Source organism: Canis lupus, chromosome 28 (assembly GCF_048164855.1).
Source record: "Canis lupus baileyi chromosome 28, mCanLup2.hap1, whole genome shotgun sequence".
Taxonomy (NCBI): Eukaryota; Metazoa; Chordata; class Mammalia; order Carnivora; family Canidae; genus Canis; species Canis lupus.
This window is the reverse complement of record NC_132865.1, coordinates 43,625-58,570: the sequence shown is the minus strand read 5'-3', so window position 1 is coordinate 58,570 and position 14,946 is coordinate 43,625. Positions and strand designations below refer to the sequence as shown.

Below are 14,946 nucleotides of genomic sequence, written 5' to 3'. Positions count from 1 at the left end.
CAACGCTGCAATTATTTAAAAAACCCCACTGTTATGCCAAACCAAAGCCAGTATGGTTGACTGCTGCTGATATTCTGGTAGATTCTCTGAGATTCCAGATGGCTCAGGACCTCTACTTCCATATCCAAGACAATCCACTTTACCTCATTAAAAGCATTCAGCCTCCAAGAATGCAGGACAGAGAATATCCTGCGGTTGATTCCTCAGGTTCCCTTTGCATGACTATAGAATATAACTCCTAGAACTGTTTCAGTATTAGTGAAGCCTCATTTGGAAAATTCACTTTGTGTCTCTTCCACAAAGGACTATAGAATTTTTCAAGAAATTAACTAGTAAGAAAGGGACAGTTATTTAAACAGAGAAATAGGGGAAATTAGTCCAATTTCACTATGAGAAGAACTAAAACTGGGATGACAAATAGGCATTTGGAAAATTTGGGGGGAAAGGGATTCATATTACCTTGACGTTGTGATTATACAGCACTTTTAACATGGGCATTAATTAACTTTATCCTTTCTAGAATTAAAACAATAACAAGAGAGAAGCATTAGAATTCTGCTGCTTTATTGTCAGGATCTGAAAAATTACCAAACAATATAAGGCAAGAGTAAATCGTAAAACATGTGAGCTTTGATAAATATCATAGATTAACCACTTGTTTATTGGTCACTCTGGGAAAAACACTCCCTTTTCATGTCTTCAGGCAAAAACTTGTTAACATTATAGTGAGTTCGATAGGAATAAATCTGGAAAATTAAAATGACCAGTGTCCTTGCCTCTAGGCAGGATTAAAAGCAAATGCGTAAATTATTTTCAATAAATATTCGGGATCCCTGGGTGGCGCAGCGGTTTAGCGCCTGCCTTTGGCCCAGGGCGTGATCCTGGAGACCTGGGATCGAATCCCACGTCGGGGTCCCGGTGCATGGAGCCGGCTTCTCCCTCTGCCTATGTCTCTGCCTCTTTCTCTCTCTCTCTCTCTCTCTCTCTGTGACTATCATAAATAAATAAAAATTAAAAAAATAAATATTCATGACCACTTCAGGCTCCCTTTTCATGACGTAAGTATCGTATGCTTCCTTAGACCTAAGTATAGTCTACTTAAAGTTGCTCTTGTATAATACTGATACCAGCAGGCCGGCTCTGAGGATCTAGGGTTGGTGAGGAGTAGGTGTGTGCCACAGGACCAGCCAAGAGGGTTTCTCTCTCCCTATATAGACAGAGAGTGTCTGGGAGACTCAAAAGAGAAAAAGATCATGAGTCTCATCTTTGTTTTGGATCTAAGGTTTTTATCGAGGGTGGTGATCTGCTGGTTGTGTCCTCTCAAACAACTAGGAACTTGTTAGAACAAAAACAAGGGTTCAGGTATTATTCCTTGGAACCAGGGTCTCTTGGCACAAAAATGCCTAGTTCTGATGGTCTGGAACATGCATATGATAGTTTCCTGAGATCATTCTCACCAGGCCTTTCCTTAGATGTTATTTATTCCAGTGAATCACTAATTCCTTTTCCCTTTTACACAAGAGAGATAGGCTGTTTTCATTACAAGGCATGTGTAAAGTCAGGTGGGGGGTGCATGTCCAAGAAAGCATAGAAGCAGGAAAAGAAGCAAATTAACAAAACAAAACGGCTTTTTCTCTCTTGGGGTCCTTTTAGTTTCCTTGCTTCAATACAGTTATTTGCAGATTCAATTTTTGATGGAGCTGGTGAATAATAAAAATAAAACAATAAGACTCCATGCCATTTTTCCATTGGTCATCTTTCTCTGACAAAATATTATACTTCTTTCAGATTTCTTTATTCTTTCTAAAGAATATTTCTATTTCCTATTTCTATTTCCTCCTGGGCAACCTCTCCTTCATTGACCTCTTCTATTCCTCTGTAATTGCGCCCAAGGCTATGATCAATTTCTGGTCTGAGAGCAAGTCCATCTCCTTTGCAGGCATGTGACCCAGCTCTTTCTCTTTGCCCTCTTCATTGTGGCTGAAGGGTTTCTCCTGGCTGCCATGGCTTATGACCGCTTCATTGCCATCTGCAACTCACTCCTCTACTCCGTCCAGATGTCAACGTGCCTCTGCATTCAGTTGGTGGCTGGTTCCTATTTTTTTAATTTCTTTTTATTTTTATTTATTTTTATTTTTTTATAATAAATTTATTTTTTATTGGTGTTCAATTTACCAACATACAGAATAACACCCAGTGCTCATCCCGTCAAGTGCCCCCCTCAGTGCCCGACACCCATTCACCCCCACCCCTCACCCTCCTATTTTTGTGGCTGCATCAGCTCGGTTCTTCAGACGAGAATGACATTTACTTTGTCCTTTTGTGCTTCCCAAGCCATCGACCACTTTTACTGTGATGACCATCCACTTCAAAAGATTACTTGCTCTGATCTCTACTTTCATAGGATAGTTTCCTTTCCCTTATGCAGCATTATTATTTTGCCTACCATCATTGTCATTCTCGTGTCCTATATGTATATTGTGTCCACAGTTCTAAAGATAAGATCCACTGAGGGATGTAAGAAAGCCTTCTCCACTTGCAGCTCTCATCTAGGAGTCGTGAGCGTCCTGTACGGTGCCATTATTTTTATGTATTTCATCCCTGACAGATTCCCTGAGCTGAGTAAAGTGGCTCCTTATGTTATACGTTAGTCACTCTCATGTTGAATCCTTTGATTTACTCCCTGAGAAACAAAGATGTCAAAGAGGCTCTGAGAAAGATCCTGAGGAAAAATATTTTTATTTAATTCTATCTTAACAGTGATATAACTGAAAGATCTGGATATTATGACAATTTGGGAAGGCAGCAATGCAAAGAATGCATCCAATGATTTTGAAATACTTAATTTCAAAAAGTTTATTTATTGAATCCCACAGCCTTACAGCTGAAGAACACATTTGGGTGATATTCGCCTGCTTGTTGATTTTGAAGTGGAATGGCTTTCTCTGTACTTCATCTTTATTGGGTAATGATCATAGTTTCTGTGTATTTCAAGTTTAGGGAAAATATATTCCAGCTTTGTTGCTGGTACTCTGAGGATGATGTTTGGTTTGTCTTGTTTATCTTGAGCCAGTGACCAGTGTTATACAATATGTATATAATTGGTAGAAGTAACAAAGTCTGATATGATAAGAAGAAAGAATAAAATATCAGATTTATTGAAATAATCTCTGAGTTCTGTGTGAGAGAATCAGATACTTGGTAGTGCACACAGTCCTAAGGGTGACAGTCGAGTCACTCTTAATTGTCTAGAGACTCAATGGATGACACACATATTTCACAGTTTTCCATGGCTTAAATAATTCTTGAAAATTCTTTTTGAAAAGAAAACTGTAATGAGAAAGAAACAAAAATAAGGATAATTCATTTCTATTTTTTATGTCTTAAAATTAATTCATCAAAAAAATTAATTCATCAAATTGATATTTATTGAATTTTGATGTACATTTTGCTTTATGAAGATTCCCTAGGTATAATTAATTCCTGTAATTAAGCTCAAAATCAGATAAGGAGATAGTAGCTGGCTAGAGAACTAAAAATGCTACAGGGAAACCCAGTAAAAAGAGACATTTATAGAATATATGAAAAGAGTGCAGTCTTTGGAGGTGCATAGTCTTTTTTTTTTCTTTTCATTTGTTTTTATTAAGTTCAATTTGCCAACATATAGTATAACACCCAGTGCTAATCCCATTAAGTGCTCCCCTCAGTGCCTGGCACCAAGTGACCCCACCCCCTGCCCTCCTCCCCTTCCACCACCCCTAGTTCGTTTCCCAGAGTTAGGAGTCTTTATGTTCTGTCTCCCTTTCTGATATTTCCCACACACTTCTTCTCCCTTCCCTTATATTCCCTTTCACTATTATTTATATTCCCCAAATGAATGAGAACATACACTGTTTGTCCTTCTCCGATTGACTTACTTCACTAGCATACTACCTTCCAGTTCCATCCATGTTGAAATAAATGGTGGATATTTGTCATTTCTAATGGCTGAGGAATATTCCATTGTGTACCTAGACCACATCTTCTTTATCCATTCATCTTTCGATGGACACCGAGGCTCCTTCCACGGTTTGGCTATTGTGGACATTGCTGCTATACACACCGGGGTGCAGGTGTCCCGGCATTTCATTGCATCTGTATCTTTTTGGTAAATCCCCAACAGTGCAATTGCTGGGTCGTAGGGCAGGCCAATTTTTAACTCTTTGAGGAACCTCCACACAGTTTTCCAGAGTGGCTGCACCAGTTCACATTCCCACCAACAGTGCAGGAGGGTTCCCCTTTCTCCGCATCCTCTCCAACATTTGTGGTTTCCTGCCTTGTTAATTTTCCCATTTTCACCAGTGTGAGGTGGGATCTCATTGTTGTTTTGATTTGTATTTCCCTAATGGCAAGTGATGCAGAGCATTTTCTCATGTTCTTGTTGGCCATGTCTATGTGTTCCTCTGTGACATTTCTGTTCATGTCTTTTGCCCATTTCATGATTGGATTGTTTGTTTCTTTACTGTTGAGTTTAATAAGTTATTATAGATCTTGGAAACTAGCCCTTTATCTGATATGTCATTTGCAAATATCTTCTCCCATTCTGCACATGGTCTTTTAGTTTTGTTGACTGTATCCTTTGCTGTGCAAAAGCTTCTTATCTTGATGAAGTCCCAATACTTCATTTTTGCTTTTGTTTCTTTTGCCTTCGTGGATGTATCTTGTAAGAAGTTACTGTGGCCGAGTTCAAAAAGGGTGTTGCCTGTGTTCTCCTCTAGGATTTTGATGGAATCTTGTCTCACATTTAGATCTTTCATCCATTTTGAGTTTATCTTTGTGTATGGTGAAAGAGAGTGGTCAGTTTCATTCTTCTGCACATGGCTGTCCAATTTTCCCAGCACCATTTACTGAAGAGACTGTCTTTTTTTCCAGTGGATAGTCTTTCCTCCTTTAACGAATATTAGTTGACCATAAAGTTGAGGGTCCACTTCTGGGTTCTCTATTCTGTTCCATTGATCTATGTGTCTGTTTTTGTGCCAGTACCACACTGTCTTGATGACCACAGCTTTGTAGTACAACCTGAAATCTGGCATTGTGAAGCCCCCAGATTTCGTTTTCTTTTCTAAAATTCCCCTGACTATTCAGGGTCTTTTCTGATTTCACACAAATCTTAAAATAATTTGTTCTAACTCTCTGAAGAAAGTCCATGGTATTTTGATAGATATTGCATTAAACGTGTATATTGCCCAGGGTAACATTGACATTTTCACAATATTAATTCTGCCAATCCATGAGCATGGAATATTTTTCCATCTCTTTGTGTCTTCCTCAATTTCTTTCAGAAGTGTTCTATAGTTTTAGAGTAGAGATCCTTTACCTCTTTGATTAGGTTTATTCCTAGGTATCTTATGCTTTTGAGTGCAATTTAAAATGGGATTGAGTCCTTAATTTCTCTTTCTTCAGTCTCGTTGATAGTGTATAGAAGTGCCACTGACGTCTGGGTATTGATTTTGTATCCCGCCACGCTGCCAAATTGCTGTATGAGTTCTAGCAATCTTGGGGTGGAGGCTTTTGGGTTTTCTATGTAGAGTATCATGTCATCGGCGATGAGGGAGAGTTTGACTTCTTTGCCCATTTGAATGCCTTTATTTTTTTAATGATAAATTTATTTTTTATTGGTGTTCAATTTACCAACATACAGAATAAAACCCGTGCTCATCCTGTTAAGTGCCCCCCTCAGTGCCTGTCACCCATTCACCACCCCCCGCCCTCCTCCCCTTCCACCACCCCTAGTTCGTTTCCCAGAGTTAGGAGTCTTTATGTTCTGTCTCCCTTTCTGATATTTCCCACACACTTCTTCTCCCTTCCCTTATATTCCCTTTCACTATTATTTATATTCCCCAAATGAATGAGAACATACACTGTTTGTCCTTCTCCGATTGACTTACTTCACTAGCATACTACCCTCCAGTTCCATCCACGTTGAAGTAAATGGTGGATATTTGTCGTTTCTAATGGCTGAGGAATATTCCATTGTGTACCTAGACCACATCTTCTTTATCCATTCATCTTTCGATGGACACTGAGGCTCCTTCCACGGTTTGGCTGTTGTGGACATTGCTGCTATACACATCCGGGTGCAGGTGTCCCGGCGTTTCATTGCATCTGTATCTTTTTGGTAAATCCCCAACAGTGCAATGGCTGGGTCATAGGGCAGGTCTATTTTTAACTCTTTGGGGAACCTCCACACAGTTTTCCAGAGTGGCTGCACCAGTTCACATTCCCACCAACAGTGCAGGAGGGTTCCCTTTTCTCCACATCCTCTCCAACATTTGTGGTTTCCTGCCTTGTTAATGTTCCCCATTCTCACGGGTGTGAGGTGGTATCTCATTGTGATTTTGATTTGTATTTCCCTGATGGCAAGTGATGCAGAGCATTTTCTCATGTGTGTGTTGGCCATGTCTATGTCTTCTTTCGTGATATTTCTGTTCATGTCTTTTGCCCATTTAATTTTTTAATAATAAATTTATTTTTTATTGGTGTTCAATTTACCAACATACAGAATAAAACCCAGTGCTCATCCCGTTAAGTGCCCCCCTCCGCGCTGTCACCCATTCACCCCCACCTCCCGCCCACCTCCCCTTCCAGCACCCCTAGTTCGTTTCCCAGAGTTAGGAATCTTTATGTTCTGTCTCCCTTTCTGTATAATAGTGCTTCTGAATTGGCTTTCTGACATTGAATTGTAATCCAGATTTTGTAACTCTGTGGGAGAGAGGACTGTTTCTGATTCTTTCTTTTGAGGTGAGGTTTTCCTTCAAGTCATTTTGCTCAGTGCAGATTGGCCAAAAACAAGTTGTGTTGGGAAAAGGAGAAAAAGAGAGGAGAGAAAGAAGGAAAGAAAAGAGAAAAAGAAAAAGGAAAAAAAGAAGAAAAGGAGAAAGAAAAAGAAAGAAAGGGAAAAAAGAATGGAGGAAGCAAACAGAAATCAAAAAGCAAAAAAAACACAAAACAAAACACGGGGGAGTATCTTCTGATTCTGTATACTTTAAGTCCCTTGACTTCCCCTGGAACTTGTCCGTCTAGCTGGTCTTCTGGGGGAGGGGCCTGTTGTGCTGATTTTCAGGTGTCAGCACTTGGGGGAGCTGCTCTGCCCCTGCCTGGTGCAGGGCTCAGTGGGGGTTGTTTACCCCGTGAGGCCCCAGGAGGAACAACCGCAGTGGCGGGGCCAGCTCTGCAGCCCTGGAGTCAGCCCCCGCAGTAACTCTGGAGCTCTCCGTCTGCAGGGCCTGGAGGCTCCGGGGCGGGGCCGCTGCTCTGCTCAGCTCGGGGCAGGAGCGTCCTCGCTGTCCTGGGCCCTCCCGGCCTCTGCCTGTCCCGGGGGCGGCGGGATCCTGGGCTGTGTTCCGGTGCCCTGTGCTGCGGGGCCTGCGCTGTTGGATTCGCGCTCCCGCCCCGCAGCCCCCTCCGCGGAGCCGCCCCCGAGCCCCCCCGAGCTGCTCCGGGTCCCGCCGTGCGCGCTGCAGCCCTTAGGGAGCTCGGCGCACTCTCCCGGGGCGCAGGTGTCTGTTAGTGTCCCCGGGAGCCCGAGGCCATCCCCACCCTCCTGGGTCCTGCTCCAGCTCCCTGTGAGCCCCTTTCCGCCCAGGAAGGTTGGTGCAGCTCCTGCTTCTCCGGGACGGGGCTCTCCTGTCCTGGGGACACTCACCCGGGCCTCAGCCCGGCTCCTCGCGGGGTCCCTCCCCCTTGGAGGCCTTTGTTTCTTTATTTCTTTTCCCCCATCTTCCTACCTTGATAGAAGCGCGAACTCTTCTCACTGTAGCCTTCCAGCTGTTCTCTCTTTAAATCTCAGGCCGAATTCGTAGATTTTCAGAATGATTTGAAGGTTTTCTAGGTAATTTGGTGGGGACAGGTGACTTGGGGACCCTACTCTCCCTCCATCTTGCCCCTCCTCCCTTCTATTTATTTTCTTATCCAAATTGTTCCAACTTTGGCCATTGGAAGTTCTTTTAGTGCTTTCTCTGTTTCTTGGACATACCTCATCAATGTAATTATATGTACTTTTATTGTCCAAAAAAGGTCAAACTTAAAGAAGGGTTCTAGACACCAAGGGAAGGAGTGAATTTGGTAGGTCCTGTTTACATAGAAGCATCATCTTTTTCCTTTTTGAGGGTGGAACACAAGTTCCATGAGGTCAGAAACTTTGTCCTATCTGTTCATTAAGAGTATCTGGATTATGGTAGTTAGTATGTTGGATGAATAAATTAAAGAATGATGACATGTCTTAGATGGAAGCAGGAGAAAAAGTGTGAACGATTGTAGTGTGAGGTTTAAGTGATACCAAATTAGATTATATCTAATTAAGGGCACCTGGATGGCTTATTTGGTTAAGCATCTGCCCTCAGCTCAGGTCATGGTCTCAGGGGCCTGGGATCAAGTTCCAAGTTGGGCTCCCTGTTCAGTGAGGAGTCTGCTCTCCTTCTCTCTCTCTGCCCCTCCTCATTGCTTGTGTGCTCTCTCTCCCTGCTTTCTCAAATAAATAAATTAACTCTTTAAATAGATTTTTTTAAAAGATTGTATCTAATTAGGAAGGGAGAATGTGGTTTCATTAGAATTGTTGGAGCAAAGTTAAGTCAAACAATGAGGAAATATTAATAAATATTTCTGTCATATATTGAACTATATGAGACTTCTTATAAAAAGAGTTCAGGTCAGATGGTTAGATCTGTACAACTGAAAAAAAAATAAAAAAAAATAAAAAAAGATCTGTACAACTGACACCTAGTGTAGAGGTGATAAACTGGCATTATTAAGAAGAAAATTTTGAAATACTTTGTCAAGGATATTTGCCCTTGGGGAATTATAGAGACAAAGTTAAACATATAGAACACATACAATGCAAACCAATTGGGAAATAACAAAATATGTGGAATTAACAAGAATTCCTATGGGGTGTATAGAAATAGAAATCGTTTTTGGAAGAAAGGATGAGGGGAGGGAAATGGAAGATGAATTCGAGTGGGGCCAGGGGAATCACTTATGTTTGAATAGTGTATAAATGGATTTGATTAGGGGCAAACGAAGGATATTTCAGGTAGGTGACTATCATGTGAAAAGCTTATATTTTGGATTAGGGTTAATGTTGAGGAGTTGCAGATAATGTTTGGATTAGTGAAGTTGAACATAGATTTTTCACAACTCCTGATTGCTAAGAGAATGAGTTTCAAAATTAAGAACGAGAAGATTCTAGAAGATTTAAAGCAAGAAGTGAACTAATTAAAATAGTGTTTTAGGATAATAAATACTGTGATACTGCTTAGGATGACTAATACAGAGAAGAGATTATAAATGCGATATCATTAGGAAGTTGTCAAGATAATTCTGGTTGAGAGATACAATTTTAGATTAGAAGTATGACAGAAATGATAAACAAGAACTTTTTGATGGAAGAAAATGATAACACTGAGTGACTGAAATAAAGGATTTAGAAGGAAGAGCTGAGGAAGAGTAGGCTAATATAAAAATTTGCCCCTTCCGTGTAAAGGCAACCTACACATAAAATTAGGTTCAACAAAGTTCTGAGTTCAAACTGGGCAAAGTATAGTCATGATCAATTTCAGTAATATTTGAGTTATTTTTGGGAACTGGAGTTGGGTCCAAATGTGACCTCAGTTATTTGATGCACTACCTCCAGTTCCAAAGACCTGACAAGATGCAACTCTTTTTCATTTTCTCTTACTGAGCAAGTGAACAAGAGGAGGATATCTCATTATCCAAATCAGAAGTAGAGGATTATCTTTTATGAACCTACTGAATTTCCAATATTGGACCTATCCAAATGCACTTGGTTCTTGAATGGCAAATTTGTCAGGATAGGATTTTGAATCTACAATATTCTTATCTTTCTTCATCATTGTCCAAACTAAACAATGAGATTCATAGACAACCTCTGTTAAGGATTCATGACTCAGGTGATCAACCCAACTACTAAACATATATATCATGTAGATGTATGCTTAAGTTAATTATCAGAAGGGAAGCTGGGGAACATGCAGTGGGATTTTGTTGGTTTTTAAAGAAATTTTAAATGAAAAAAGAGGAAAGGCCTTGGAGAAGAGAGTTCTATTTTCCTTGAATATTTTTGAAGTATAGAAGAAACTTATATGATGGTCATTACCTTGTATGAACAACTGAAAATAAAGAGTACAACATAAAAATACATTTGAGCAGTTGGATGATGTTTAATAAGCATATATATATAGTATGAAAACACACAACTTTCACAATTACTGTTTCTATCCTTTGTTATTTTATTTATTTATTTATTTATTTATTTATTTTTGTTTCTATCCTTTGATAGAAAAAAGTCCAATGATTTGGTCCAAGCTTCCTGAATGACTATTACTTTTTTCCCCCACATCTCCCCCCTTTTTTTCTAAGTCTATTTTTATTTTTTTAACATTTATTTATTTATTGTATATTTTTTATTGGAGTTCGATTTACCAATATATAGCATAACACCCAGTGCTCATCCTGTCAAGTGTCCCCCTCAGTGCCCGTCACCCAGTCACCCCAATCCCCTGCCCACCTCCCTTTCCACTACCCCTTGTTCATTTCCCAGAGTTAGGTGTCTCTCATGTTTTGTCACCCTCACTGATATTTCCCACTCATTTTCTCTCCTTTCCCCTTTATTCCCTTTCACTATTTTTTATATTCCCCAAATATATAATATATAATGTTTGTCTTTCTCCGATTGATTTACTTCACTCAGCATAATACCCTCCAGTTCCAACCATGTTGAAGAAAATGGTGGGTATTTGTTGTTTCTAATGGCGAGTAATATTCCATTGTATACATAGACCACATCTTCTTTATCCATTCATCTTTTGATAGTCACTGAGGCTCCTTCCACAGTTTGGCTATTGTGAACATTGCTGCTATAAATATTGGGGTGCAGGTGTCCTGCCATTTCACTGCATCTGTATCTTTGGGGTAAATCCCCAGCAGTGCAATTACTAGGTCATAGGGCCATTCTTTGAGGAACCTCCACACAGTTTTCCAGAGTGGCTGTACCAGTTCACATTCCCACCAACAGCTTTTTTTCACACTATACCTGGATTGTATCTTCAGTAGTCAGTCTGTGCTAAGCAACCAAGTGCCCCTTCTCAAATTAGCAATATTTTTGATGTTTTAGTCAAGGCTCCTAATCTCTAACATTCTTCTTTTTTAGAAATTGAGGTAAATTGGTATATATCATTTTATGTTTCAGGTATCCAGCATTCAGGTATTCAGCATTAAGATTGGCATCTGTATACATTACAAAGGGATTACCACCACAAATCTAGTTACCATCCACCACCATACACTTGGCCTCTCTCACCTATTTTGCCCATCCCTCACTAACATTCTTCTTAAATTAAGGGATAATGTAAGTCTGGATATTGAAGAAGTTATCTAAGTAGGGCTTAGTTGTGCTGCCCCTAAATTCAGTCTTGTTCTCCTTGAGTCTATGTTTAAACACCATTAAGCAATGACAGTAGAACACATTCAGTACTTGGAAAACTATTCTTTCAATTCTGTAATCATATCATATTTCATGATATAGTACACTCAAAAAATTTCCAGAATGGGCAGTGGAAACATTTTTGTGGAAATATTCATTAACCATTTATTTGGCAAATTCATGGATGGGTTATTCAGATTTAAATTTAATTTAACCCAGCCTCAAAAAAATCTATAGTCTCTTACTTCTTTGTGAGAAATACAATCCATTTTACTGTGTCTTTGAAGGCATCTTTCACTTGTTTGTTTCGAAGTGTATAAATGAATGGGTTAAACAAAGGAGCAACTGAAGTAGTGAGCACAGACACCACTTTATTAATAGCTACTCCTTCCTTTGCTGAAGGTTTGATGTAGATGAAGATGCAGCTGCCATAAGTGATGGAAACCACAATCATATGGGAAGAGCAGGTGGAAAAGACCTTTTTCCTTTGTTGGGCAGAAGGGAATCTTAGAATGGTCTTGATGTAGGTATAAGAGAGGACTACACACACTAAGGTGATAATGAGTGTCAGCACGGCAAAACTCAGAACAATTCTCTCTATTAAGACTGTGTCTGAGCAGGTTATCTGTAAAATTGTAGATGCATCACAGCCAAAATGATCAATCACATTTGAGTCACAGAATTCCAGCTGGAGGCCCAGGCCAAGAGGCGGGAGGATGATTAACAGGCCAGCAAACCAACAGCAGAGAACGAGGGTAGTGCAGACTCTGTTGTTCATGATCGTTGTATAATGCAGGGGCTTGCAAATGACCACATAGCGGTCATAGGACATGGCGGCAAGGAGAAAAAATTCTGTTGCTCCAAAGAGGACAACAAAAAATAACTGGGTGGCACAAGCATTATAGGAAACAGTATTATCTCCAGTGGTCATAGTATACAGGAATCTGGGAATACAGACAGTGGTGAATGAGACTTCTAAGAAAGAAAAATTTCGGAGGAATAAACACATGGGAGTTTTAAGATGGGAGTCCACCAGTGTGAGGGTGATAATAATGAGGTTTCCAGTTACACTCAACATGTAGGTGAGAAACAAAAATACAAAGAGCAGAACTTGTATTTCTGGGTCATCTGTCAATCCTAGCAGGATGAATGTTGTTACTGCTGTATGGTTTCTCATCACTGCCTTGCACCAGGAGGGATTTTGCCTGGAGAAAGAAGTGTCATAAGAAGCTAGTACTGGAACCTGAAGGAGGACATTCTGGCAAGCCTGCTCACATGCACTTTCTTCTTTTAGTTAATTTAATTTGTTAGCATAGAGACATCTATGGGAAAGGTTTAGTATGGATCTTGTGCTTTTAACTAGAAAGCATATTTCCAAAGATGTCAAATAAACACAAAACAAAACATAAATCATATGTCTGATTTACAGTTTCTCAGCAATATTGCCTTTTGTACAGATTTTATTTGTCTTTATCCTGGAGGCAGTTATGTCAGTTTTCAGCCCCCCCCATCTTTATTTTCTTTAGTTTTTTTTCACACCATACTGAAATGCTCCATTTTCAAAACCAAGAAGGATCTGTTATTTTGTATTTTTTTGTGTTTTAAAATTAAAATTTATTTTTTGGAGCAATCTTAGCATCACAGCAAAATTGAGGGGAAGGTACAGAAATATTCCATATGCTTCCTGCCTTTACAAATGCATAGCCTCTCCTGTTACTTACACCCCCCCACCAGAGTGGTACCTTTGTTACAAATGATGAACTTATATGGACATGTCAAAGTACAAAGTACAAAGTACATGTCAAAGTACAAAGTACATAATTTACATTATGGTTCACTCATGTTGTACATTCTATGGATTTGGACAGATATTTAGTATCTTATACTGATCATAATTTGTCGTATGCAGAATTTTAACACTAGAGCATTCATTTATAGTTAGTTCTGCTCTCTGTACTTTGAATTATTTCTAAATAGGGAGATAAAAACTTTAAAATACAAAGATGTAGTTTTGTTTTTCACCCCATGTTTAGGCAAATGAAAGTATTTTTAAGCCAGGCTGGGACTGCTTAGGCAGGGGTTTCCTGAAGTGATATAATGAATTTTTTTTTCTGGAACTTAAATATAAACCCAATTTATCTGTACTTTATATATGTCCTGTTGTGATGTTTTGGGTCCTGGATGGATTCCAGAGGGTATGATCTGTCCAATTTGTTCTTTGCCAGCCTGATTGGCCTGACCAACTCCGTGTTCTTCACAGCACTCAGCCTTCAGAATCTGTCTTAGGGTTTATCTTAGTGACCTCTTTGAACAATTTGTGTTCTTGCCTGCTTCAATTCAACTTTCCTCACTAGTAAATCAGCTCCCTAACCCTACAGCTTATGTTCTCTGAGTTTTGATATATGTAACTTGCCCAAAAAACATCCAGAAACAAATGGACACAATATGAGCCAATCTTTGTAGCCATAGTATAAAGTACCCTACCTTTCTCAGTGACATTTGTCACTGTCCATTTCTGCACCTCCAAGGAGTGTTAAGCCTCCCTATACCCCAATGTACATTTCTTCCCCCCAGAAATCTCTTTAGATAGGTGCTCAGGAAATTCCCTCCTCTCCTTCATGTCAAAACTTAGCTTCATTGAGGTTTGTGTTTCAAGCAGCTGCTTGAAGGTATCCAGATATCCATCCTGTAAAAAAAAATCGGTAAGTGCAACCTCACTGGGAATATCAATAGTTAACAATAACTTGATATATTGTCCAATAATATGTCTTAGGGTTTTATTGGGGGTAAATGATTGTTAATGAGCAACTTTAGGCATAACAGTGTTTGTAGGGAAATCCTATACACTTCTACATGAGAGTGAAAACTACTTTTTTATGTTTCAAAAAATTGTCCTAGTTGTATCCAGTGTATGTTTTCTGAATAGAGAATCAAAATTATATTAGGTCATTCTTGCATTGCTCAAGTAAATAATCTACATTTATTCATTAAAATAAATATCTAATAAGCCTTTGTTATTTAAAGAACATAATATCAGAGAGTGGAGCTCCAATCATTTGCAGGTTGAGCTCCCTCAAGGAGCTTTCTGGCTGCCCGTAGAAGATAGTATTTCATTTTGGTGCATACTCAGTGACATGGTAACACAAGATAACAGTGAAAATATAGCTGTGGATTTCAGATGACAACTATTCCATGCTTGTTCCTTGGTAATTTATCTTAGCTATTAGATAGCTATTTATATTAATAGCTATTTAAATTTTTTAATGTTCACCCAGTTTCTCTAGTTATTTTTTTTATTTTTACTAATGTTGGCTATGACATCTGTCCTCATAAATTGAGTTAGCAGGTTTATTGCTCAGGGTTCACAGACATGATTTTGAAATACAGACAAGCCCTCCCCCCCCCCTTAGCTCCTGGGAGAAATGACTCACTGGAGAGATAGTATCTTGTCATGTACTTGCCAGGGG

At 39.4% G+C, this 14,946-nt stretch overlaps 1 protein-coding gene across 1 annotated transcript; it reads right to left on the bottom strand.

Moving 5' to 3' along the window:
* Positions 1–10,275: 10,275 nt before the first annotated feature.
* Positions 10,276–13,253, bottom strand: LOC140620055 (olfactory receptor 6C2-like). The gene has a single exon (XM_072803814.1). The coding sequence runs from the start codon at positions 12,654–12,656 to the stop codon at positions 11,721–11,723; it is 936 nt and encodes a 311-aa protein (XP_072659915.1). The 5' UTR covers positions 12,657–13,253; the 3' UTR covers positions 10,276–11,720.
* Positions 13,254–14,946: the final 1,693 nt, after the last annotated feature.

What these genes read in the sequence shown, in the direction of transcription:
- LOC140620055 (XM_072803814.1), bottom strand. Translation starts at nt 12,656, where the DNA reads ATGAGAAACCATACAGCAGTAACAACATTCATCCTGCTAGGATTGACA.